Genomic DNA, 25,151 nt, shown 5'->3' with positions numbered 1-25,151 from the left:
GCGCACCTCCTCCCCGGTCGCCCCGCCTACACTCCTTAGTCCCTGTCCCAGCTGAGGATCAGCGCAGACCCTGTCCTCCACGCTCCCCGCTGACCCCGGACCAGAACGCAGACTGCCTCCCCAGCCTCACACTGTGACTCAATTGCACTCACCCCATCCTGCCCCCGCGGCCGGAATTGAAGTTCTCGAAGTCCAAGGACTTTGCGAGCTAGACGGCGCCGGGACTCCAAGACCGCACGGGTGGCAGGCAGGTAAGGGGCGCGAGCTCCCACTACTGAGGACTCAGGGTCCCTGGGCCTCGCGCTCACCCCCGACAGGGCCAGGCCAGAGGCCAGAGCTCCTGATAGCCCAGCAGCCTGCGTGGACCCGCCGTGAGGGCCTGCCGCGCCAGAACCCCACCCGGTCAGCCTCTTTCAGAGTCCCTGGACAGTCCTACCGAGCCCCTGGGGTCATAGTCGCTCGATGGCTCCTAGCCAGGGGGCAATGGCCAACTCGTTCGCCTCCCAAAAAGGACCAACAGCCTTACCCTGCAGCCTGCACTATTGTCCCGCTCTGAAACTCCTCTTTGCTCAAAGGATCCCAACCTTGGCTCCCTCTCCTACCACTATACCGATCACCCTTCCACATACACAGTTTGCAGGCTTCCCTAGAGCAAGTCTTTGCTTCCACAGATTCCCGCCTTTTGCCTGTGAGTCATGGCAGCTCCCATGAAGGGCCAAGTGTGCGTGGTGACTGGTGCTTCCAGGGGTATTGGCCGCGGCATCGCCTTGCAACTCTGCCAAGCGGGTGCCACAGTTTACATCACCGGCCGCCATATGGACACCCTGCGGGCCACTGCTGAGGAGGTGGGTGCTTCCTCTGGAACCACAGGGGCAGAAAACACCTGAGGTAGCCCTTCCCATTGACCACTCCTTCCACTAATCCCTTACCTAAAGCCATAATATTTCTCAACACAATGTGAATATTTACTCAAACTAGAATAAATAAAGTCCATAAATAACTTCAGATCAGGTCAAAGTTTGCCACTGAGTTTTATGAAAAAACTTTCTGTTTGAGACCTTCAGGGGTTTTGGAATTGCAACTGAAGGGTTGTGGACCTGTGCTTCTCTCTATTTTAGGCAAGACTCTACCGAGCTGTACACTTATGGTTGACTTTTCTACTGGATTTCAGTTAAATATTTGGTTTGCCAGATATTGCATGAAGCACGGAGGTTAACCGAGAGCAGTAAGATGTCACTTCTGCTTTTAAAAGATAGGGCCCAGCAGGAAATCAGAGGCAGACACAGAATGCTCTAGGAGCATGGGTGAGCAGTTAGGAAGCAAGGAGGTAAGAGGGTAGGACCCAGAGCATGGATCTGGAGAATAGGAGGATTGGTCTTGAATAAGGTATTTTTCTTCCTGTGAAGTTAGAGGATGGGGACACATTTATGGCGGGTGAGATAGAACAGAAAGTAGAAATAGTTCATAGCTGAGAGTTTTGGTTTGTCAGTTACTAGGCGGGAGAGTTGGTGAGGTGACGGTCAGAGGGCTGGGACTGAGTAGGGGTTACACGTGAGTGGTGAAGGGTGGGAGCTCAGAGCATGAGAGATGGGAATGACCAAGGACGAGGAAAAAGAGATATACTCCTTTCTCAGGAGCAGCCCTCCTGCCTTATTTGTCCCTTGCCTTCCACTAGCAGAGTACAATGCCTTGCCCATGGTAGGCCTCAGTAAATGTAGATTTTATTTTATTTTTATTTATTTATTTTTTTAAAGATTTTATTTATTTATTTGACAGAGAGACAGCGAGAGAGGGAACACAAGCAGGGGGAGTGTGAGAGGGAGAAACAGGCTTCCCGCTGAGCAGAGAGCCCGATGTGGGGCTTGATCCCAGAACTCTGGGATCGTGACGCGAGCCGAAGGCAGACGCCTAATGACTGAGCCACTCAGGCGCCCCGTAAATGTAGATTTTAAACCTGAAATCCCAGTCCTTTTGGGTCTGTAGGGAAAGGACCTAGCATTCCTGAAGATCCTCAAACAGACACCAGAGGGCGGTATTGCTCACCGTCTTCCCTCAGCTGCTGGCTTTGATTCCTACTCTTGCCCTCTCAGCCTCCCAAGCTGGGAGTTGAAGAGAGTTGCCTCCTGTCTCACACTCACGGACGACTATAAACTCATACCCCTCTATCCCTCATCAGGCACAATCTCGAGGAGGCCAGTGTGTGCCTGTGGTGTGTGATTCGAGCCAGGAGAGTGAAGTGCAAAGCTTGTTTGAGCAAGTGGATCGGGAACAGCAGGGGCGTCTGGATGTGCTGGTCAACAACGCCTATGCCGGAGTCCCGGTACCCTTTAAACTTGATTCCAGCTCCACATTCCTAACCTCCCCCTCTGACCCTGGAGTCCTCATCCCCACTCACTGTCCCTTTCATTATCCAGCCCCTCATACCTTCCTGCCTTCAGATCATCCAACTCACCACAGTCCCTGTGCTTTCCAGGCAATTATGAAGAACATTAACAAGGCATTCTGGGAAATCCCTGCCTCCATCTGGGATGATATCAACAATGTTGGACTCAGGTGAGTGTTCCCTTTGTCCCACCACAAGGGCTGGGTGGGCCTGGACCTTTCCCCATGTGCCCTCTCCTTGTCTCTCTGACCTCCCCATCTCTTTCTTCTCCTTCTTGTCCCATTTGTCTTACACCTCTGGAGAATTTCCATCCAGGGGGATCTGTACCTGGGAACATTGAGTTTTACCTTGTTTCTGTCAGTAATTTTCGTCTGAACTTGCTCTTGTCCTCTCTCCTGCCTTGCTCTGCACATCCAAATGCATGGCCCAGAAGGGCGCCTCCTTTCCTCAGTAAGGCACACCGCCTGTAGCTGGCATTGGCAAAGATGGTTAGAGGAAGAAATTCTTTTGTTTTAGATCAAGAGAAGGTCAATGAGAGTGAGCACCTGCCATTTTAGCCTCCATATCCTCACTCCAGATCCGCAGGCCAGGGCACTCCCATGTCAGAGTTACACATACATCTGGCATGGGAGTGAGATGAAACACAGCATGTAGAGTCCTCCTAGCATGATACACCAGTTGTGTCTCTTTTTTTTTATTGTTGGAACGATGGTGCCCTCTCAGAAACTGCACTCTGTGGGTGTGATCAGCCACCTGTGGGAGTAACTAAGAGGTTATCTGAAAATCTGTGACTAAAGCATTTGAGAACACCCACAGCTTCTAGTGGCAATCCCAAGGAAGCAGGATTAGAATCCAGTTGTGATTTCCAAGGTAGAAGAAAGATGATGAGGACAGGGAACGATGGTCAGCTAAGAGGCAAGAAAAGAAAGCCCAAAGACTGGTAATTGGCAATGCCCACATGCTTAGCCTTCCAAAGGGAAAGGCCCTCCACACTCTCATCTCTTTCAAGTCAGGGTTATGAGCCTATAAAGCAGAGAGGTCCAGACCTTGGCCCCTGAGCCCTGATGAATTTTCCAAAATAAAGGCCACTTGGTGAGCCTCTTGAAAGCCCAGCAGCACATCCTCACCTCCCCCCACACACACATTCAGGTACACATTTACTGTGCCTTTCCTCTGCATTACCTTAGATTGGGCTTTCCTTTTGAAACTATAATTCTTTCTCCTTGTTTCCACTTGGAGGGTCCTGTTTCCCATGCAAATGAAATGTTTTTTTGGTTACCGAGTATATGTGCACTGGGTTTTCTCTACATAGAAAGGTGGAAAACTGAGTTTTTCCTTTACACTCATCCATTGATAGTTCGTTTTACTGGTGTTCCTCTCAAAAAGTGGCCTCTAGCCCCGGATTCCCCAGGTCTGTGGCCGCCCCTATGTGGCCTTCTGTCTTCTGTCCCAGCCACTAGAAGGCAGAGGCAGTTGCCGGGGCTACAGCAGCCAGGCCAGCGGCGAACATCATTTATTCCTTCTCCTTCCTTGCCCACCCTCTAGAGGCCACTACTTGTGCTCGGTGTACGGAGCACGGCTCATGGTTCCAGCTGGTCGGGGGCTCATCGTGGTCATCTCCTCCATTGGGGGGCTGCAGTATCTCTTCAGTGTCCCCTATGGCGTGGGCAAAGCTGCGGTGAGGACCCAAGAGCACGGGGGTTAGGGAGGCATCAGGAGACAGAATTCCCAGTGCTCAGAGTAGTAAGGCCGACCTGTCCACTCGTCCCCCTCTGCCCCTCCATAGACAGCTCCTCTGCCTGGGCTCCCCTTGGCTGGCCAGACTAGGCAGTGCACTGGGGAGGTAGGCAGCTGAGACAGGGCTCCCGGGAAGGGTTAGGGGGCTGGGTGTACCCAGCAGAAGCAGGGAAGGTAGGGGAGGAAGGCGATGTGGCCAGGTGCCCTGGCTCTCACCCTGCCTTCTGTCCTTCTACAGTGCGACAGGCTGGCTGTGGACTGTGCCCGGGAGCTGCGGCGCCACGGAGTCAGCTACGTGTCTCTGTGGCCAGGATTGGTGCAGACAGAACTAATGAAGGAGGTCGTGGTGAAAAACGACAATACTGACGATCCCCTGTTGAAGCAGGTGGGCAAGGGGAGGGCGAGGGAGGCAGAGGACGCAGAGGACTCAGCCTCTCCATCCTCAGTGACAAGACAGTAACAACAACAGAGAGCCAATCCGCCGGTGCCTACTGTGGCAGGCGCGGGGCCGAGCACTGGACACACGTTATGCCCTTTTATGCTGTAAGGGAGGTATTATCTCCATTTTACAGATGGCAAAACCGAAACCTGGAAACGTTAGGAACTTGTTCAAGGTCATGTATGCCATAAGTGGAAAGGCTTCGTGCCCCGAAGCCCATGCTCTTGACCCCTGCACTGAACTAGCCTGGGAGGTCCAGACATAGTTGACATTCCAAGATGTTTCCACTTAGGAGAGGCAGTGGGTCCTGGTGCCAGAGTACAGGGCTCACCTGAATGTAGGGAAGAGTGGCTCCAGCACCTTCTGAGTCCCGCAGGTGCAGTGATGAGGGCCTATCTCTCCTGGAATAGGAGCTGAAAGTGGGGAAGAAATGTGGGCAGTTCTCTTGGAGATTAACCCTTCACTTCTCTGTCCTTGTGTTTTAGTTGAGATCTAATTTCTTCTCTGCGGAGACCACAGAAATGAGTGGCAAATGTGTCGTGGCTCTGGCAACAGGTAAAGAGGTTGGGGGCAGGTGGTAACAAGAAAGGGCCTGGAGATGGGGCACCCAGGTGGCTCATTTAGTTAAGCGTCTGCCTTCGGCTCAGGTCATGATCCCAGGGTCCTGGGATTGAGCTCCGCATCGGGCTCCCTGTTCAGTGGGGAGTCTGCTTCTCCCTCTCCCTCTGTGTGCTCACTCTCTCTCTTTCTCTCTCTCAAATAAATTAAAAACAAGAAGAAAGAGAGAGAGAGGGAGGGCGGGCGGGCCTGGAGAATCTGCAGGGTGGTGGTATCCAGTCCTGAGTCCTGGCTCAGGAGATGGTTGAGGAAAATGCCCTTCTTTTCTCTGGCTTCTGGAGGCCCAAAGCGGCCCAGGGACTGGCTTACAGGAAGTGCAGCCGGGAGCCAGAGGTCTGAGAACCTTCCTAGGAACACAAATAATTCTGGGCACCTAAGCCTGTCTCAGTGGTGCCCTGTGCCACTGGGCCCAAACCTTGTCACACTGCGTCACTTCTGTGCCTTCTCAGCTGTGTTTGTGCCCACAGATCCCAATGTCCTGAGCCTGAGCGGGAAGGTGCTGCCATCTTGTGACCTTGCCCGGCGCTACAGCCTTCAGGATGTGGACGGTGAGAGCTCTGGCCACACAGCCAAGCTGGACCTCCTGTCCTCCGTTGCCTGCTCACTCCTCCTCCTCCTCCCACACTCTCTCCCCATTCCTTCTTCCCTCACATCCCACTCAGGCTCTTCGGCCAAGGTGGAGGTGTCTAAGGAGTGGGAAATGGAGACCTAACCCTCCTCTTCTTCCTGTGGTCCGCAGGCCGCCCCGTGCAAGACTACTTGGCTTTGAGCTCGGTCCTCTCCCGTGGCTCCAGCCTGGGCTGGCTGGCCTCCTACTTGCCTGGCTTCCTCCGTATGCCCAAGTGGATTATGACCCTCTACGCTAGCAAGTTCTAACCCTCCTGGCCTGATGTCATGCCTCTGCCCTCCCTTGGGCTCCGTGGTAAGGCCTGTCTCAGTGAAGCAAGGCAGCCTCTCCTGCCTACCTCATACCCTTGAGAGGAAGAGAAGGCCTCCACTCTGCGTCCTGGGTGAGCCCTGCGGGCCCTTACGGATCCTCCTTTATGCCTTAATTTTACTTGCCCCTACATTTCACTTTTTGCCTTAGTATTGAAAAACACCCTGGGGGCTAATAAAAGTCTCATTTCTCTTTCAGCGAGTTTTGACTGTTGATTGTGTGCTCAGCAAAGTGTTAAGTGCTTGAGAGAAAGACGCCAAGACACACAAAATGTTTAGGTCCTCGGGGCGCCTGGGTGGCTCAGTCGTTAAGCGTCTGCCTTCGGCTCAGGTCGTGATCCCAGGACCCTGGGATCGAGCCCCACATCGGGCTCCCTGCTCCGCAGGGAAGCCTGCTTCTCCCTCTCCTACTCCCCTTGCTTGTGTTCCCTCTTTCGCTATGTCTCTCTCTGTCAAATAAATAAATAAAATCTTTAAAAAAAAAAAAAATGTTTAGGTCCTCAAGGAGTTCCCTTGCCAGGACAAAGCCCCTTTCCTCCAGACGTGTTCCTGCTCTTCCCTGTAGGGCTGCCCATCTCAGGTCACGAGGCCTGTTTCCACGCCTCACTGGGGGACAGGGTCCCTCCACGACCAGAAGCAGGCCCAGCCCTGTCTTGCGGTACTTTCCCGCCCCCACAGTCCACCACCTCCTCAGGGATGCCTGCTGCCTTCTAGCTGGGCCTGATCTCAGGGCGGCAAGGGCAGATTCCTCGGTGTTTATGATTTCCTGGCATCTGGGAGGACAGTACTGTCCAAATCCAGGTGAGAGGCAGAAGACTAGCTGCAGGCTCCTTCTCTCGGGACGGTACCCGAGGAATTGACTGCCCGAGCCCTGTCGGGCTGCCTGGCCTGCTCTGGGGGCTGTCCCAGCCTGAGGCAAGGCAGCCCGGGCTGTGAGCCCAGGGCCCCTCTGAGGGAGCCTCCCCAGCAGCAGCCTAGATGGCCATCAACGTAACGGGACGGCTGCTGTCAGTCAGAGGGGCAAAGACCATTTCTAATCTTTGCAAAAGGCAGAGTGAGAGCTGAGGCCGTAGCATGGCAGGGGCTGTGAGCTCCCCGTGGCTTCGGGGACGGCACCGCTTACCGTGCCAGTGCTGTGTGAGAGGGTGGCTGGTGCGCGCCACCTCGGTGCTTCTCCTCCGGCTCCGCAGTCCGTGATGACTGCACGTTTGCTGCTTGAAGTTAGCCTCAGCGAGAGTATACACGCCACAGAAACCAAGACAGGCTACTAATCAGGGCTTCGATTTACTTACTTATTTAGAGAGCGCTGACTTAGCACGTGGCTGGAACTATGTCCTAAATCCCAGCGTTTGGCCAAGCACCGCATGTAGATCACAGTGATCAGGTGTCCTCAGCACCCTCTGACCCCTTCCGCCTGCCCCCCTCAGTTCCTATTATGTCCTAAGGTCGGCGAGAGGCAGAGGCATCGCCTACATGCTGCGCCACAGTACGGGCCTCTAGACCTGCAGCCTTCCACAGCCGTCATCAGAGGAAATCCTGGCGTGACGGCGTGGCCGCCTGAAGGCCCCGAGGGACTTGGGAAGAACATGGGTTTCAGAGGCAGGCAAATCTACATACGAATTTTGGCTCCACCACTTTGGGAATGAAATGAAGTAACACGTATAAATCCCCAGGCAGTATGTAGCCGTCGAAGTTGTCAGTTCCTTCTCTTGACAAGTGTTCAAGAACACGCTCTGCACCAGGCACCATTCTTGGCTTTGGGAACGCAGAGCACAAGACAAAGCAGGCCCTGGCCCACAAAGGATTTTCACTTCAGCCCTGGAAGACCTCAGAAGCCATCTAGACTTTCTACTGACTGGAGGAAGTGAGTGAACCGAGGCCCCCAGGGTCCACAGCACGTGGAATGAAACCTCAGTCCTGGTATCCCAAGGAACCAGAGGGGCAGTGTTCTTTCCGGCACACCACCCCGCTTCCCTCCAACAAGCGTCAGTCCCTCTTCAAAACAAGCAATAGAGGGCACCTGGGTGGCTCAGTCGTTAAGCCTCTGCCTTCGGCTCAGGTCATGATCCCAGTGTCCTGGGATCGAGCCCCGCATCGGGCTCCTTGCTCGGCGGGAAGCCTGCTTCTCCCTCTCCCACTCCCCTTGCTTGTGTTCCCTCCCTTGCCGTGTCTCTGTCAAATAAATAAATAAAAATCTTAAAAAAAAAAACAAACAATAGAGTAACAGAGCTCTGAGGGAATGAAACGTGGACAGTGAGTTTTGATTGGAGATGAAGAGATTCAAGATCTAAGAAACCCAATAGCAGAGTCGCAGGACACTGGGGGGGGGGGGGCGTGGATCAATGTTCATTCCAAAAAATGTTTATTTATGCCTACACTCTTCCCAGCACCATGGCAGGCCCAGGGAAGACTAGTTAAGTTTTCGAGATGGGTGCCATAGCCAAGTTCACACAGGGTACCCTGAGAATACAGGAGGAAGCAGCTAGCTCCATTAGAGAACTGAACGAAGGGATACTGGCCAGAGACTTAAAGAATGGAGAGAGAGGAGGAGTGGGGAGGTTTAACGATTTCTAATTAAGAAAATAAAGGGCACATACTGAGGCACGAAACGGGTCCCTTTCCCTCCTAGATTCCCTCATCATCAAGTCAAGCACAAGCAGCTTCCTGTTCCTCTGCTCTTCTGGCACACAAGTCCAGGCAGGCCCTTGACCCCTTGACCTTGCTCCAAGCAAGTTGACCCACTTCTAAGCTCCCCGAGGCACCTCAGTACAGAGGGCCTCGGCATTCACCCAGAGAAGGTCCAGCCCATGCCTGTCCTTCGCCCCAGCTCAGGGCGGGCTCTGTCTCTGCAGCTCAACATGAGCTCAACATGGGCCAGCTCGGCCTGGTCAAATGGGAAGCCCCAGGGCTCTGTGAATGGTCCCTGGGCAGGGGCACCCATGGTTGCGTGTGGGGTGGGGCGGCTGGCCAAGGCGCGTGTCAGGGAGGGATCAGGACAGACTGAGATGAACAAGAGCTGGACGGAGGGGTGTAGATTCCAGCTTTCAGGACAAGTCACTGAGAAGTTCCCATCAGTTCCTGAAGGCCCTTTTGGGTGCTGTGAGTGAAAGGGGGTTGGGGATTCAGGCGAGGGGAAAGAAAAGCCCACAGAGGGCCCCACAGGAGCCCAAGCCCAATGGGCAAATCAAGATGAGGTGGTTGGGCCCAGGCCTGCCCCTTTTCCTTCCTCATTCTGGTTCCTACCCACCCATAATCCTCAGAGGCCTTTACTCTCTCTGAGTTCTTTTCTGAGGCCCCTCCAGCTCTTGGTCTCCCCACCCCTGGGCAGAGCCCCCTACAGCCTGCCCCCCCATCCCATCTGGTCCCTGGTCCTCGCCCCCTTGGTTGGTCCACCCCTCCACAAAACCCCTCTCTCTGGACCCTTCTGCCTATGCCCTCTCAGGCTCTCCATCCTTCCACTGCTCCTCCTGGCCCCACGGCCCATCCTCGCCTGCTCTTTCCCTGGCCCCGGTGCTGAACGTTCTCCCTGCCCTTCCATCTCCCGGTCAGCTGGCGGTCAGTGGCAGCCTCCTCCGTGCCCAGCCCTGGGCAGGGAAACGGGGAGGGGTGCAGGCAGGCCTCGTGACACAAAGGTCTGGCTCTCGAAGTGCTTTCAGTTATCATCATGAGACAGTTAGACAACCATGGGGAGACCCAGGGTGGGGACTCAAAGAAGCGGGAGGGGTGAGCATAGCCAGGCTGCCTCCCAGGCCGCACACAATGGTCATTGCTTTCAGGTTTCTCTTTCCTGGGCATGTCACAACATTCTCATGCCTGCCTTTCCCTGCAAAACCTCATCTCTATCTCATTTCCTGCCTCCAGGCATCCAGGGGCACCCTTGCTCACCTCGGTCTGTCCTGATCCCTCCCTGACACACGCCTTGGCCAGCCGCCCCACCCCACACGCAACCATGGGTGCCCCTGCCCAGGGACCATTCACAGAGCCCTGGGGCTTCCCATTTGACCAGGCCGAGCTGGCCCATGTTGAGCTCATGTTGAGCTGCAGAGACAGAGCCCGCCCTGAGCTGGGGCGAAGGACAGGCATGGGCTGGACCTTCTCTGGGTGAATGCCGAGGCCCTCTGTACTGAGGTGCCTCGGGGAGCTTAGAAGTGGGTCAACTTGCTTGGAGCAAGGTCAAGGGGTCAAGGGCCTGCCTGGACTTGTGTGCCAGAAGAGCAGAGGAACAGGAAGCTGCTTGTGCTTGACTGGATGATGAGGGAATCTAGGAGGGAAAGGGACCCATTTCTAAGCCCTTGGAAATGGAGGAGCCTGTGAGAAATGCTGGGAAAGAGGCAGAGGGAGGACGCAGGGTCAGCTAGAACAATCTCTGTTAGCAGGTACACATGTGCACCTGTCCTCCAGTGAGCAGGTCTTAGCTTCACACTTCTTGGAGAGGTGGTTCCAGAAGAAACAAGCAAAGCCAGAACTCCACAGACAACGCCTGGCATCCCCAGAGGGACTCATGCAGGAGGGAGCAAAGGTGACTCAGCTTTGGACTTTTCACTGTCACTTGAACACAGCTGAGCCAGCCAGAGACTTGTGTTATAGTAGAGGCTGAGGGAATTAGCATCTATTGAGCATCTACCTCCGCTGAGGTCTTACTTAATCTTTTCACATCTGCCACATGAGGTAAGTACTCTCTTACAGCTTTGGAAACTGAGGCTCAGAAAAGTTGAAGTACTTGTCCAGGTTGCAAGTCTTTATAGCAAAAGATTCTAGCTTTGGGGCGCCTGGGTGGCTCAGTTGTTGGGCGTCTGCCTTCAGCTCAGGGCATGATCCCAGGGTCCTGGGATCGAGCCCCGCATCGGGCTCCCTGCTCCGCGGGAAGCCTGCTTCTCCCTCTCCCACTCCCCTTTCTTGTGTTCCCTCTCTCGCTGTGTCTCTCTCTGTCAAATAAATAAATAAATAAATAAATAAATAAATAAATAAATAAAAATCTTAAAAAAAAAAAAAGGAGTCTAGCTTCAACGTATGACTCCAGAACACGGGCTCTTTCCCAAGCATCCCCCTGCCTCTGCTGCTTGGTTTTTGGGGGTATTGTTTGGTTTTCTTTTCTTTTTTTTTTAAAGATTTTATTTATTTATTTGACAGAGAGACACAGTGAGAGAGGGAACACAAGCAGGGGGAGTGGGAGAGGGAGAAGCAGGCTTCCCACTGAGCAGGGAGCCCAATGCGGGGCTCCATCCCAGGACCCTGGGATCATGACCCGAGCTGAAGGCAGACACCCAACAACTGAGCCACCCAGGTGCCCCTTGTTTGGTTTTCGTCTGGGAGGATCTTTTCTTTTTAGCAGAGAGCGTTGGCAATTGGGCAGGATTGTGAAAGTGTTCCGAAGTTCACTCAACCCAAGGATGCCCTGGCCAAGTTCAGAGTTGCTCTTCTTTCAACTTGACCACACTCCCTTCCGTGCCTTTGATCCAGCTGTTCTGTTCCCTGAGGTGCCACCCCCTCCCAACTCCAGCCCCATTTCTACCTGCCAGAACTGTTCTCACAAGGCCCATCTCAAACTCCTACAAACTTCTGCCTTCTTCCATTGCTCCTGCCCCTTTCTGGGGAACCTCTGACACTCACTTGTCAGTAGACACTCACTCTTGACTAGTATCCGAGCTATAGATGTCCTCACTCCATCCCCTAGATAAGGTTGACAATCTCCCCAGGTCAGGGGTTGGGTCTTGGACACCCCCCCTACACACACACAAACACACACACACACACACACACATTCACAGAACCTTTGAACCCTGGGGACAGAACAGAACAGTACCTGGAGTGTCCATACCACCCAGAGCGTGGCTGAGCTCCCAAGCCTGATGGGAGCTCCTGGAGAGGGTCCCACTTCCCTACCTGGAGTCAGATAGGGTGGGCCAGCCTACGTGCCCAGGACTGACCGTCCCCAGACTGCCGCTCTCTAGTTTTCCTCAGTCCTTGGCCTCGGTCCCACTCACCACACACATCTCAGCCTCCACAACCCCTGCTCAGGGGCCTGGGCCTGGGAGAGGACTGCCCAGGAAGGCTGCCAGTTATGCCCCTGCCCGCACCTCCCCCGTGAACCTCTGCCAGGGCCAGGCCCTGGGGAGGCTGACCAACCCAAGGCAAGTTCCCTGAACCTCAACGCCAGGCCCTCCGTGCCCCAGCCCTCCTCTCCAAGCTCACACCTCAGGCATGAATGGGGGCATGGCGGCCGGCACACAGTGCTGCTCCCGTCAGCACTTCCGGGTGTACTCCTGCCTTACTCGGGATTCTGAGTTTCCACGGCACTCCCCTCCGTTTCCTCCCCTAGCGCTCAGGTCTGCCCATGAGGCCTGGAGTGCAGCCACCCTGACCACCCCTCCTTCCCTTGCCACCAGCTCCCTGCCCTGGGATCTGAGAGTCTTGACTCCCCTCCTAATCCCTGCCCCAGCCCAGTGGGGTGCAGTGTGCGTGCTCTGACCGTCAGTGCTCACCATTCATTCATTCACTCATCCATTCTTTCCTAGGACTCCCACCACCGTTGCCAACTCCATGTCAATCCTTTCTTTAATTTTGCCTGGGGCACTTAGAATTGGCTAAAATCACCTTTTGTTTGTATTTGTTTCTACAGAGTGTGTCTCCCCGACTCAAGTATAAGCTCAATGACAGCAGGGGCCTTGGCAGTCTCGGTCACTGCTGCAGGGTGAGCTGTTCTGGGGCTCAATGATTGCTGCTTGATGATTGGCTGGATTATATAAATGTTTGTTGAGCAACCACTGTGGCACCAGGCTAGGTGAGGGGACGAGGGGACGAGGTGGTCAAAGGAGCCTCCTTGGGTAGTTCACAGTGAGAGTGGAAATGGGGGTGCTATACCCCACAGAATGAGCTAAAATGCAGGCCCCGCAGGCCCCACTGTTGGAGTGGCACAGAGGTGTGCGGCTGGCCTCAAACCAAGGCTCCCGCCCCACACCGACAGCCCCAGTTCTAAGCTCACTTCCCTGGGAAATCTCCCCCACCCCCGACAGGGCAGCTCCCCCCACCCATAGGACACACCCAGCACTACACCCCTCTCTGTAAGGGCATGACTACAAACTTACACTTGCTTATACAGTTCTTTGACTGCCTCTCTACACTATTTCCATCATCCAGAAAGTTTTACTGGACAGCCCTCCTCTGGGCCAGAAGCTCCATGAGGGCAGGGGCTGTATCTGTGTTTTCCTTACCACTATGGCCCCCACGCCTGTCACTGTGTCCAGCACAGAGGACACTTAGTTGCTTATCTGTTGAATGAATGTAGGGGACAAGGAAGGGGTAAGGGCTGGGTCTACCCCTAAGGAAGCAGTTCCTCCTTTCAGAGCTAGTTGTTCATCCCCCATGTTTATCTATCAACCAGAGCATCTACCCTTCCTGCTCCAGACACCCACAGTCTCACCTTGTTCCAAGGCTTCCGTTTCTCACATGGGCGCAGAACCTCAGGGCTGCTGCCTCCTGGCACTACTCACATTTTATATGCCCTGAACCCAAAGCGCCCCCTGGAGTTGTTCAGGGGTGGTTGCTACTCAGGCCCTGCCAGGCAGTGAGCTTCTTGGCCACATTCCCACCTCCACCATGCTCTTGATGTGTGGGCAGGCTGGATCCAAGGACCTAGAGGGGGTGCCACAGGACCAGCCAAGAGGGTCCTTGGCTTCACATAGGATAGAATTCAAACTCGAGCCAGGAGGAGGTGAGAGCAGAGTTTACTGAATAGCGTAAGTGATAGAGTCTAGCAGACAGAGTATCTGGGACACTCAGAAAAGGAGTGAGTCTCTCCATCGCTGGGGGTTAGGGGTTTGTATTGGGAAGGGGTCCAGGGCACATGTTCTTCCAGGCATCCAGGGTAGAGTCTGATCAAAGGCAAGTGTTGGGTGTTAGTCCACAAATCACTGAAGGTAGGGGTATTGACACCAATGCTGACCGAGGTTTGTTTGAAGCAAATGTCCTGGACACGCTCAGGATCTGGTTCTCCTTAGATGTTATCAGGTATACGGGGGCCTGGGATGAAACTCAGAGAATGATTCACTTTCTTGCCTCCCTCTTGGAGTAGGAACAAAGGAGTCCTTCTTGGGTGTACTTGGGTGCAAGGGGAAATACAGAGCATGAGTAAATGGGGCCTAGCAGAGCAACAGCAGAAGTGGAGCCTGTCTAGAATGGAGTCTGTTCAGCTTCCCTATCTCACTCTGAGCAATTGTAAGGCAATGCTGTCATCGTCACCCCCCACGCCCCCGCCACGTGAGGTGCCTGGCTCTCTGTAACAGAAGTTCTGCTTCTGGCTCAGGGAGATTTTCCAGCTTTTCAGCCCCATATCCTGGATGCTTTCCCTGCATCTCTTCCCCCAGAAATGCCAGCATGAATCAGCACCGACTGCGCCCTGGGTGAAATACGATGCTCTATTGCAGGGACCTTCCCTTTGGAGTCCTTCCGTCTTTTGGGCCTGTCCTCCCCATATCATCAGTGAACGTGTTCCTTCCTTTTCCCCAGCCAGGAAGTGTGCTATGGGCATATGGTGGCACCGCGGGCCATCGAGGAATTTTCCCAGACTGGCAGAAGAAACTGGGGAGCAGGTAGAAGAGAAAAAAATCCAAGCACTCAGACCAAGCGCCCAAGGAACTCCAGGACTCTGGGGGAATGGGCGGTGCAGAGGATCTTCTTGGGCTTTGAGTCATTCTGGTCCCCTGGTCCAACCCAAGGATCAGAACCTTTCAGAACTTTGGGGTGGGTCCTTCAATGTCCTCGACCACATTGTCAAAAAGTGGTTGAACAACACATGCTTGATTACCTCCCATGATGGTAAGCTCACAACCCACTCATCCCATCTTTAGACAGCTTTAATTATTAGAAGGTCTTACCTAATAATGGGTCTGTATCCACTCACTGGCCCCCCCTCCTCACATTGCTCTCTATTCCTTGTATTTCTAGGAGACGATAACCCCCTTCCCCATACCTGTGGCTGGGGAGTTTAAAGTAGGAGGATCAAAGCTGTACACTTTCAGTATATATGTTGCTCTTCATTGACAAGTTTTACAGGAAGAAAAAAGAAACATTAGGAGTTTAAGAAAAGAAATTGTAAACCATTATCTATCACCAGATCTAGAACGAACTCCCCCTGACCTCAGTCTGGGTCAGTGCCCCTTCCTCATGGGCCCCTGTCCTACTCTAGCTTACATGCTGACATGTCCGTCTCACCCATGAGACTGTTCTGTTCAATACCAGCCACTAGCCCCATGTAGCTGTTCAAACATAAATAAACTAAAATTAGATTATATTAGATCCATTGCGCTGGGCACATTTCAGGTGCTCAACAGCCACATGGGGCTAGTGGTGACCATACTGCATGGCACAGACATTGAATATTTCCACATTGCAGAAAGTTCTAGTCTAGCACAGCACTGCATTAAGTCTAGCTCCAGGAAGACAGAGACCAAGTCTTTCTGGTCCTGCACTGTATCCCTGGCACCCAGCACACTATCAAGCCCAACTCTGATACTAAACAAATATCAACAGATTTCACACACTGCCTCACTTTGCACAAGGCCCAGCACCAGCGCCGGTACCCATATTTCCCTTACTCTCCTTGCCTCCAGACCATGACTTCTAGCCAAGCTTTGACTGGGGCCCTGACCCAGGGCTCATGGTTTCCTTCCCCCCTCCAAACCATCTCTGGTCCATGACTGGCTTATGGTTCTAAGAACATTGTAAACGTGTGTGTGTGTGTGTGTGTGTGCGTGTGTGTGTGTGCGCGCGCGTACACGCGCGCGCTGGGGAGTGGTTGCAGAGAAATAATTGGCAGGGGAAGAGGTGGTCAGCATGAAGAGAACCAGGGTTCCAGGCCTCAAGAAGCTCAAATTTGAGCCTCTAGCAATGGCTGATCCCACCTATGTGGGGGGCAGCCACCCAGGCTTTGGTTTGAATTCTGGCTGTGTTTCCTCCTGGCTGTATGACCCTGGGAAGCCACTTAACCTCTGTGAAGTCACTGTATGCATTGTTTTCTCATTTTAAATATGGATAATAATACCAACCTGATATAGGTAGTGAGTACATTAAAGACGATCTGTGGGGTTCAGTTGGTACTCAATTATTGCTTGTTCCTTTCTCCACATAGAGGGCAGTAAGATCTCTTCCTTAAACATCATTCAGATCACGGCCCTCAGACACCTGTGTGGTTCCCACTTCTCCCACACAGGAGACCAAATATAACTCCTGATAGCTCCCTTTGCCTTAAAGCAAGACGCCTATCATTCATTCCATTGTTCTTACCTCCAAAGATACCTGGTATCTGCCAGCCAGCCAGGTGTGTTCTCTCCCCCACCTTCACGTCCCCGTACATACCTGAAATGCCCTTCCCGCCCTCTCTTTCCTAAACTGGGCCCTATCTTCTCAGAAGCAGATTCTTTCCTGAGACTCACTTCCTCTTTTAAGACTACTTGATTCAACCTTTCCAGTTTCAAGATTGCTAATCACTAAAAATTATTTCATGCCTACTTTGGCCTTCAACCAGCCCCTTTCCTTCTCCCTTAGTGATTAAGATATAAGATAGTACTTGGAAAATCTGCATCTGTGGGCATCTGTGTTCCCAGGTATCTGGTTGTACATGTGAGTGTGTATAGAGCAGGAAGCAAGAGCAGGTGGTGACAAAAAAAAAAGAAAGAAACAGGAAAGAAAGAAAGGAAGGAAGGAAGGAAGGAAGGAAGGAAGGAAGGAAGGAAGGAAGGAAGAAAGAAGAAAAGGAAAGAAAGAAAGAAAGAAAGAAAGAAAGAAAGAAAGAAAGAAAAGAAAAGAAAAGAAAGAAAGAAAGAAAAGAAAGAGAAGAAAGAAAGAAAGAAAAAGTAAGAAGAAAGAAAGAGAGTTGGTGAGGTGGGAGAGTTGGACCAGACCAGACACGGGTCCCATTTGGCCACTTACTACATGGATGGCAAGTTACTTAATCTTTCTGAACCTCAATGTCCTGTATATTTTTCATGAAGATTAGAAATAATAATAATATTACTACCATTACTATTTATTGAGCCCCTACTCAGTATAGGCACTGTTCTAAGCTAAGCACTTTACATAGATTCTTTTATTTAATCCTCACTTCAACTCTCCCAGGTAGGTAATATTTTTTCCACGTTACTGTTGAAGAAACTGAGACACAAAGGAAACAACACAGAGGTTAAGTCCCTTGCCCCAGATCTCACAGCTAGTAAGTGGCAAAACTGGGATCTGCACCCAGGTGCCCAAGAGTCCATGCTCACAAGCACTCTGCTTCCTGCCTCCACAGGTAATTCTGTGTGCACGCAAAGCCCCCGTCACAACGCCTGACATAAAGATAACCAGTAAGTGGTGTGACTCTTTCCTCACTAGGACCACAAGCACAAGAGGCCAGGAAAAGGTCTCTTTTCCTCTGTAATTTGTTGCAGGGCCTAGGAAAGACAGACTATATAGTGGGCACTTTATATACATTTTCAGGACCTGAGAAAAATGTGGAAGAACTATAAAAAATTTAGAGCCATACTTTCTAAAATGTGAGCTATAAACACATGCCACATGGACACACACTTCTCACAAATACATCACATATGCTCATTCATTCATACACACTCACTGGCATCTTGAACCCCATGAAGGCTCACAGGAAACCTTTCTGAGCTGGTCCAGGAGCCATAGAAGGCTTTTAGGCAGAGACGTGACAGATCAAATCTGCATTTTTGGAAAGTTGACCCAGCAGCACAGAGGATGAACTCATAATGGAGGGGATAGAGTGGAGATGAGGGAACACTGAAAAGACTTTTAACAATCAGGGAAGAAAGGAGCTTAATTTCTAGTGGAATGGAGAGAGTACTTAAGAGCTCCTAAGGAAAGGTGGGGAGGGAATAGTGCCATTCTCTACAATAGGAAACATAAAGGCCAAAGTTTAAGAATGGATGAGACACGTGGGACGTCTGGGAGGCTCAGTCGTTGGGCATCTGCCTTCAGCTCTGGTCATGGTCCCAGGGTCCTGGGATGGAGCCCTGCATCGGGCTCCCTGCTCAGTGGGAGCCTGCTTCTCCCTCTCCCACTCCCCCTGCTTGTGTTCCCTCTCTCGCTGTCTCTCTCTCTGTCAAAAATAAATAAATAAATAAATAAATAAATAAATAAATAAAAAATAATGGATGGGACACAATACCTTTTTACTTTTGGAGTTTCAGATGTCTCTGGAACACCCATGTGATATCCAATAGGCTTTTGAATACGTGAGTGCATATATATGTTCGTTTTCACAGCTCACAAGACATCTGGAAACACAAGTTCGAGTGTTATCAGCTCACAGGTAGTAATTAAAACCATGAGTATGGATGAAGCCACCCAGAGAAAGTGTGGGGCCAGAAAATCTGTAGGGCCAGGACAGAGCTCTGGGGAGCTCCAACTCCAAGCAGGAGAAGGCTTGAATTTGTGAATGTTCTTCCAGGAATAGTGTGTGATGTGAAAAGGGGTGAGGAAAGGGCCCTGGAGATCACCAACATTTAGGGGAGAAGAAGGTGAACAGATGAGAAGAGACGGGCAGAGGTGCAGGAGAAACCAGGAAAGGGTGTCAAGCGGAAGTCGGCTGCATAAAAGCTAACAGAGATCAGTGGAGATAACAGGAAACTCCACCCGTTAGATGTGGCAACTAGGAGGCGGCCCGCGCGGCCAGAGTGAGGTCAGTGGGAGAGTGACTGGTTGAGTCCCCGGCTGTTGAAAAAACTGTAGTTTGAATAGCTGATCGAAATTGCTGGCCCCACAGCTTTCACGAGCGCTACACCGTCGCGCATGCGCACTCATAGGCACCAGAGGGCTAATTATAGAGACTTGGCATTTCCGGAGAGGACCGGCCCACGCGCCTCCCGAGCCCGCCTACTCCCTCGCCGGTCCCTCCCCAGGCCTGCAGAGGGCGCTGCCCCTTGGCGAGCCGGGGCGTGGCGCCGCTCTAGCCTGCGCCTGGGCTCGGTGGCGGGCGCCGCAGCTTAGCGTGCCCCACGCCTCCCCTCAGCGCAGGTGGGTCCGCCCGCGGGGGGCGGGAGTGTCTGGGAGCCGAGAGGTGGGCGGCTAGCGGTAGTCTCCAGGCGTGGAGTGGTCCCCATTGCTTAGGTGCCCCGGCTTGGTTCCGGCCCCGGAGGGTCGGGCTGTGGGCGAGGCGGCACGGGTACGAGTCCCAGTCTGGGTGGGCGCCTCCTCCAGGACAAGCGCCGCTTGTCCAAGGACCCTTTCATACGCCGGGGGTCTTCGCCAAAGCTCGCGTGCGGCTTCGGGGGACTCGCTGGGGGCGGGGTTAGCGGGGGCGGGGCTCCCGTGATTGACACTTCTTTCCCCAGGTTTCTCGGGCTTCCACTGGACCCCTCCCCTGTCCTGAGCCCTGAGCCGGCACCATGGTGAGACCTTTGAGTCAAGCCCCTCACCTCCGCATGCCCATGGCCCGCGTGGCCTTGCCTCCGTTGCCCTCTATAAACCTGGGGCTCCGCGGGGCGGGGGGGGTTCGGTGGGTCTGCCCCTGCAAGGCAGCCTGCACCCTTCCAACCCCCCCCCCGCCCCCATCCCTGTAGCACGGGCGCCTGAAGGTGAAGACGTCGGAAGAGCAGGCGGAGGCCAAAAGGCTAGAGCGGGAGCAGAAGCTGAAGCTATACCAGTCCGCCACCCAGACTGTCTTCCAGAAGGTGGGCCTTCAGAGGGAGCCCCTTCTCCAAATGGCCTTCTTAATATATCCCAGAGGCCAAGAGCTGGGCCTTAGAGTCAGACTGCCTGGATCCATATCGGGGTTCCGTTGCTTAAAAGCTGTGTGACCTTGGGCAAGTTACTGAATCTCTTTAAATTTCAGTTTGCTCTTCTGTAAAATGGGCTTTACTGCATAAGGTTGTTGTGAACATTCAGTGAGAACGTAAACCCCTAAAGTGCTCTGTGTGGTACTTATCATGTAGCGTGGGGTTTACAGGCTATTCGGTAGTTCTATTTATGTTATTTAGCCTTGCAGTGGGAGAATGATATGATCTCTCACCCTGCTACCTATCTTCTAAGCGCCAGGCTGGTGAGCTGGATGAATCAGTGCTGGAACTGACAAGCCAGATTCTGGGAGCCAACCCCGACTTTGCCACCCTCTGGAACTGTCGACGCGAGGTGCTTCAGCAGCTGGAGGCCCAAAAGTGCGTAGGAGTTCAGGGTCCCAGGAAGATGGCACTGGTCCTGCCCTGCCTGGGTCCAGGGATAGAGAAAGAATGGGGCAGCCAGGGGCATAGGCAGAGGGGAGCGGAGGGCCGGGTGTAAAAAGTCAGGGGTGAGCTGAGGTTGAGTGTTGGAGGGCCCTGAGTCCCATTTCCCTCTGAGTGCAGGTCCCCCGAGGAGTTGGCAGCCCTGGTGAAGACAGAACTGGGCTTCCTGGAGAGCTGCCTGCGGGTGAACCCCAAGTCCTATGGTACCTGGCACCACCGCTCCTGGCTGCTGGGCCGCCTACCAGAGCCCAACTGGGCCCGGGAGCTGGAGTTATGTGCCCGCTTCCTCGAGGTCGATGAGCGGAACTGTACGTGCCTGCCTGCTGACTGTGCCCCACACCCTGGTTCCTGGGGCCTCAGTAAGGCCCAGAGTTGGGAGGGATGGCCAGGACAGGCCCACTGAGCTGCTGGCCAAGGGCTGATGGAGACAAACACATGCCCTGTAGAGCACACAGAGGTGTTTCTGAGGGCCGCCACGGGAACTCCAGGGCTGCCAGCCGTGGAGCGCCCCTTGCCCTACTTCTGACATGCGCTGTCGCTCCTCCCCTAGTTCACTGCTGGGACTACCGGCGCTTTGTGGCCGCACAGGCCCCTGTGCCCCCTGCAGAGGAGCTAGCCTTCACCGACAGCCTCATCACCCGAAACTTTTCCAACTACTCCTCCTGGCATTACCGCTCGTGTCTCTTGCCCCAGCTGCACCCCCAGCCAGACTCTGGACCACAGGGACGCCTCCCTGAGGATGTGCTCCTCAAAGGTCGGCAGGGTCAGAGGGTGCTGGGGAAGCCCACAGTGCTGCCTTCCCAGCCCTGTTACCTAAGCCTGTTCCTGAACCTGCTGCCTGGGCTCATTGAGCACCCACTTTGTGCCTGGCTTTGGGGGTGCCTAAGATTCAACGCCTGGCTGCAGGGCACTCAAGTATCCAGTGGGAAAGATGCAGCCATTGTGCAGGGCCACCAGATGAATGGGACTGAGGGCTGGCGGTACTCCAGGGTGAGGGTGGGATGCTGGGGTGGCCTGGGGCCCACCGGGGTCCTGGCCAAAGCCCGCGCCGCCTTGGCCTCTGCAGAGCTGGAGCTGGTACAGAACGCCTTCTTCACTGACCCCAACGATCAGAGCGCCTGGTTCTATCACCGCTGGCTCCTGGGACGAGGTGAGCAATGGGGAAAGAGGCTGGGCATTTCGGGCTTGGAGGGAATGGAAGAGGATTTAAGGAGACCTGAGATTGTGTCTCCCCCCAGCTGACCCCCAGGATGCCCTGCGCTGCCTGCACGTGAGCCGGGACGAGGCCTGTCTGACTGTCTCCTTCTCTCGGCCCGTCCTAGTGAGTCTTGCAGCTTTTGCCGGAGAGCATCACGAGTGTGGGCCTGGTGCCATTGGGGCTGACAGGTCTGTTTTGTCCCCTGGGCCAGGTGGGGTCCGGGACAGAGACCTTGCTGCTCATAGTGGACAAGTCACCCCTGGCTGTGGAGTGGAGGACCCCGGATGGCAGGACCCGGCCCAGCCACGTCTGGGTATCCCAGGATCGGTGGGGCAGGGTGGGGGGCTGGGGCGGTCCTGGAGTGGGACAGTCAGAGAAGTGGTGAGGCTCAAGCGTTTCCTTAACCTGGTGCTCCCAGCTCTGTGACTTGCCTGCAGCCTCCCTCAATGACCAGTTGCCCCAGCATACATTTCGTGTCATTTGGACAGCAGGCGATGCCCAGAAGGAGTGTGTGCTTTTAAAAGGTGACACAGCCTCTATCTCTACCCCTTGTGGCAGCACCTTCATCCTTGCCCTGCTCTCACAGCGGTCCCCTTCTACCACCCGTTCTTGTTCTCAGGCCGCCAGGAGGGCTGGTGCCGGGACTCGGCCACGGATGAGCAGCTCTTCAGGTGATGGCAGGGAAGCATACGGACCAGGAGAGGGGCTCGGGGCTCTGGGCACCAGGCAGCTGGGGCAGGAGGCTGGGGGCCTGGGCAGATGGTCTCAGACTGGGTACTGGGGACGACCAGCACCCCGAGGAGACGACATCCCCTCTCCCGCCCTGTCCATCTTCAGGTGTGAGCTGTCGGTGGAGAAGTCCACGGTGCTCCAGTCTGAACTTGAATCCTGTAAGGAGCTGCAGGAGCTGGAGCCGGAGAATAAGTGTGAGGCCCCATTCCCTGAGATCCTGCTCTTCTGAGGAGGCCCTTTTCCAGGAGGGCCTCTCAGGAGAGCAGGAAGGGTCTCAAGAGATGGGAGCAGAGGAGGCTCTAGGAGAGACAGTCCTTTTCCTCACCCTCTCCTCAGGGTGCCTGCTCACCATCATCCTGCTGATGCGGGCACTGGACCCCCTACTGTATGAGAAAGAGACGCTGCAGTATTTCCAGACCCTCAAGGCAAGCCAGGCCTGTGGAAGTGGGGAGGGGGGAGGCCCGGTGGGCAGCAGGAAGACAGCTGACAGGGCTTCCTTGCCATGCCCATCCCTGCCAGGCCGTGGACCCGATGCGGGCAGCGTACCTGGATGACCTGCGCAGCAAGTTCCTGCTGGAGAACAGTGTGCTCAAGATGGAGTATGCCGAGGTGCGCGTGCTGCACCTGGGTCACAAGGTACGGACTGCCATGGGCGCCTTCCTCGGACCCTCCTTTCTTCCTCATGACCTGGCCAGCTTTTGTGTCCGCTCTGTGGGCTTGAGCTGAGGCACTCTGGCCTCACTGGGCCCCTGGCTTTGGCCTGAGTCTCAGGTGCCTTTCTGGACTTTCTTCCTAACCAAGATTGAATTCATCTTCCTTCCGGACTACTCCTGTTCCTGGCCTTGCTTTCTGTCACCTTCCCCCATCATTCTGGTTACCCAGTCTCAAACCCTGAGTCACCAGGGCCCCCTCGTGCCATCCCTTCTCCAGGGCCAGTCATGTCTTCATTCTTCCCTCACAGTGAGCCCCCCCTCCCCCCCCCCCGCCCACTCCGATGCTTCTCTCCCTGGAACAGGCCCCAGCACCTAAAGCCTGGGTAGTTTCCAGAGATGTCTGACAAACTTCCCAGGCTCTGTTTTCCCTCTTCGTAGTCTTTCCCAGTCCGTCTTCCCAACAGAGCAGTTCCGTCACATCACTGCCGCCCACCTCCACTGTCTCCAGACTGGTCCCCCAGACTCAGCAGGCCTGCTCCTGCCGGTGTCTGTACTTTCCCCAGTGCCCTCCTCCACCCCCGTGCCTGCCCCCACTCCAGGCTGCCTCTGCCCCTCCACCCACCCGCCACCCCACCCCAGCACTCCCTATCTGTCCCTTGTCCTTGCTCTGGAGCGTGGACTGCTTGGGGTCGTAAGGTAAGCTTCTCACCTGCTCTGTCCTGTGCTCGGCCAGGGTCCCCAAGGGCCTGTGTGGGGCACAGAGGGTAAGTGCCTCATGAGCCATGGCTGTGGACCCTCCCCTAAGTCTCACTGGGTATTTCATCCCCCTCCTCAGGATCTTACGGTACTCTGCCATCTGGAACAGCTGCTCTTGGTCACTCATCTGGACCTGTCACACAATCGTCTGCGAGCCTTGCCCCCTGCCCTGGCTGCCCTGCGCTGCCTTGAGGTAAAGCACTCCTCCATCACTGTCCCGGGTGGCCCTTTTCCCTTTCCCCCCCCTCAGAAGTCTGCCCACCCCACAAAGAAGTGTCCAGATCCTCCCAGCCCCTGCAGATGACCCCTTGCCATCTCTGCCTCCATCACCTGGCCTGACGCCAGCAGCTTTTCCCTGCACTGTAAGCTGATCACCCCGGGCTCCCTGCTTGCTTGCACCAGTCCCAGGCTGCCAGCTGCCTGCCCTGCCTTGACTTCCCTGCCCTCCCTGCTCCCCAGGTCCTGCAGGCCAATGATAATGCCATAGAGTCCCTGGACGGTGTCACCAGCCTGCCCCGGCTGCAGGAGCTCTCCCTGTGTAACAACCGTATCCTTCCTTCCGGGTGCCTTTCAGGCAGCAGGGGGGTGACGTGCCACACTCGAAGGGACACACAGTAAGCTGGGAGAGGGGGCTCTGACAGCGTAGGCTAAGGAAGGAGGATAGCCTGGGGCCGTATGGGGCATCGGTGACTTGCGCTGGTGGTTTTGCAGGGTGGAAGTGACTTCCTCAAGCCAGTTCATAGACCAGCAGCCTGCAGATGTTCTTGGGTACCACATGGTATTTTAAAAGTCAGAAAGTTTCGTATTAAAAAAATCTAGAATTCTGATTGTACTTAAAAATTGGAGGTTAGGGACCCCTGATAGAGTCAGATAGTCACAGTAGAGTGTGTGACTCTTAATCTCAGGGTCGTGAGTTCAAGCCCCACATCAGGTGTGGAGCCTGCTTAAAAAAAAAAAAAATTGGAAAAGTTAAAGCAGCCTTTGGCCTGCATTTCCACTCAGTAAGCCTTGGCCATTGCCGAGTCCACCACAACTGGTACTGCATCCAGTCTGCCGCTTGGGCTCCTTGCCTGGCCCCGGGGACAGGTGTTCGCAGTCTGCAGCTTTACTCCAGGCCAGGGCCACGTGCAAGATGCCTGGCAGCCAGACCGCTGGGTCGCAGTCCCTGTTGTGGAGGGAAGACCGTGATGGCTACCCAGGAGCACATAGGTCTGGGGGAACCAGCCACGCTTTCCTTGACTCTCCTGCCCAAGGCCTCCGGCAGCCCACACTGCTCCAGCCTCTTGCCTCCTGCCCCAGGCTGGCCCTCCTCCACCTGCAGGGCAACCCCCTGTGCCAAGCAGTGGGCACCTCTGAGCACCTGGCTGAGCTGTTGCCTTCAGTTAACAGCATCCTCACCTAGGAGACCCTTCCCCACCCTTGCTCTTTAACTTATTGGGACTGAATAAACAATGGAGAGGCCCCCTCGGGCTGCTAC

General features: G+C 54.4%; 2 protein-coding genes and 1 long non-coding RNA gene across 10 annotated transcripts; 2 read left to right on the top strand and 1 right to left on the bottom strand.

Moving 5' to 3' along the window:
* Positions 1-4: 4 nt before the first annotated feature.
* Positions 5-6,570, top strand: DHRS1 (dehydrogenase/reductase 1). Of its 4 annotated transcripts, XR_013440638.1 has the most exons (10): positions 9-251; positions 672-845; positions 2,177-2,320; positions 2,474-2,553; positions 3,929-4,061; positions 4,359-4,505; positions 5,045-5,114; positions 5,645-5,725; positions 5,917-6,187; positions 6,313-6,570. XR_013440638.1 is itself a non-coding variant. In XM_078053495.1 (9 exons), the coding sequence occupies exons 2-9, from the start codon at positions 696-698 to the stop codon at positions 6,051-6,053; spliced, it is 942 nt and encodes a 313-aa protein (XP_077909621.1). In that variant the 5' UTR covers positions 8-247; positions 672-695; the 3' UTR covers positions 6,054-6,311. The 4 variants fall into 4 exon arrangements, 3 of the variants coding, with proteins under 3 accessions (XP_077909622.1, XP_077909621.1, XP_035970628.1); XM_078053495.1 differs by lacking the exon at positions 6,313-6,570 and having other exon boundaries at positions 8-247; positions 5,917-6,311; XM_036114735.2 differs by lacking the exon at positions 6,313-6,570 and having other exon boundaries at positions 5,917-6,311.
* A 7,251-nt stretch (positions 6,571-13,821) lies between these two features.
* LOC118550064 (uncharacterized) lies at positions 13,822-18,790 on the bottom strand. Its single transcript, XR_004924384.2, has 2 exons — positions 18,283-18,790; positions 13,822-14,690 (listed from the first exon to the last, which is right to left on the bottom strand). It is a non-coding gene; the product is annotated as an uncharacterized LOC118550064 (long non-coding RNA).
* A 198-nt stretch (positions 18,791-18,988) lies between these two features.
* RABGGTA (Rab geranylgeranyltransferase subunit alpha) lies at positions 18,989-25,136 on the top strand. 5 transcript variants are annotated; one of them, XM_078053494.1, is made up of 17 exons: positions 18,989-19,130; positions 19,448-19,504; positions 19,676-19,786; positions 20,151-20,269; positions 20,456-20,643; positions 20,886-21,089; positions 21,402-21,485; positions 21,574-21,656; positions 21,745-21,846; positions 21,952-22,057; positions 22,153-22,204; positions 22,371-22,459; positions 22,602-22,690; positions 22,785-22,901; positions 23,754-23,867; positions 24,134-24,221; positions 24,928-25,136. In XM_078053494.1, exons 2-17 carry the CDS (start codon positions 19,502-19,504, stop codon positions 25,074-25,076), a joined length of 1,698 nt encoding a protein of 565 aa, XP_077909620.1. In that variant the 5' UTR covers positions 18,989-19,130; positions 19,448-19,501; the 3' UTR covers positions 25,077-25,136. The 5 variants fall into 5 exon arrangements, with proteins under 5 accessions (XP_077909620.1, XP_035970612.1, XP_035970613.1 ...); XM_036114719.2 differs by having other exon boundaries at positions 18,990-19,130; positions 20,145-20,269; XM_036114720.2 differs by lacking the exon at positions 18,989-19,130 and adding an exon at positions 19,141-19,278 and having other exon boundaries at positions 20,145-20,269.
* Positions 25,137-25,151: the final 15 nt, after the last annotated feature.

Source organism: Halichoerus grypus, chromosome 8 (assembly GCF_964656455.1).
Source record: "Halichoerus grypus chromosome 8, mHalGry1.hap1.1, whole genome shotgun sequence".
Taxonomy (NCBI): domain Eukaryota; kingdom Metazoa; phylum Chordata; class Mammalia; order Carnivora; family Phocidae; genus Halichoerus; species Halichoerus grypus.
This window is presented reverse-complemented; position numbering and strand designations above follow the sequence as displayed.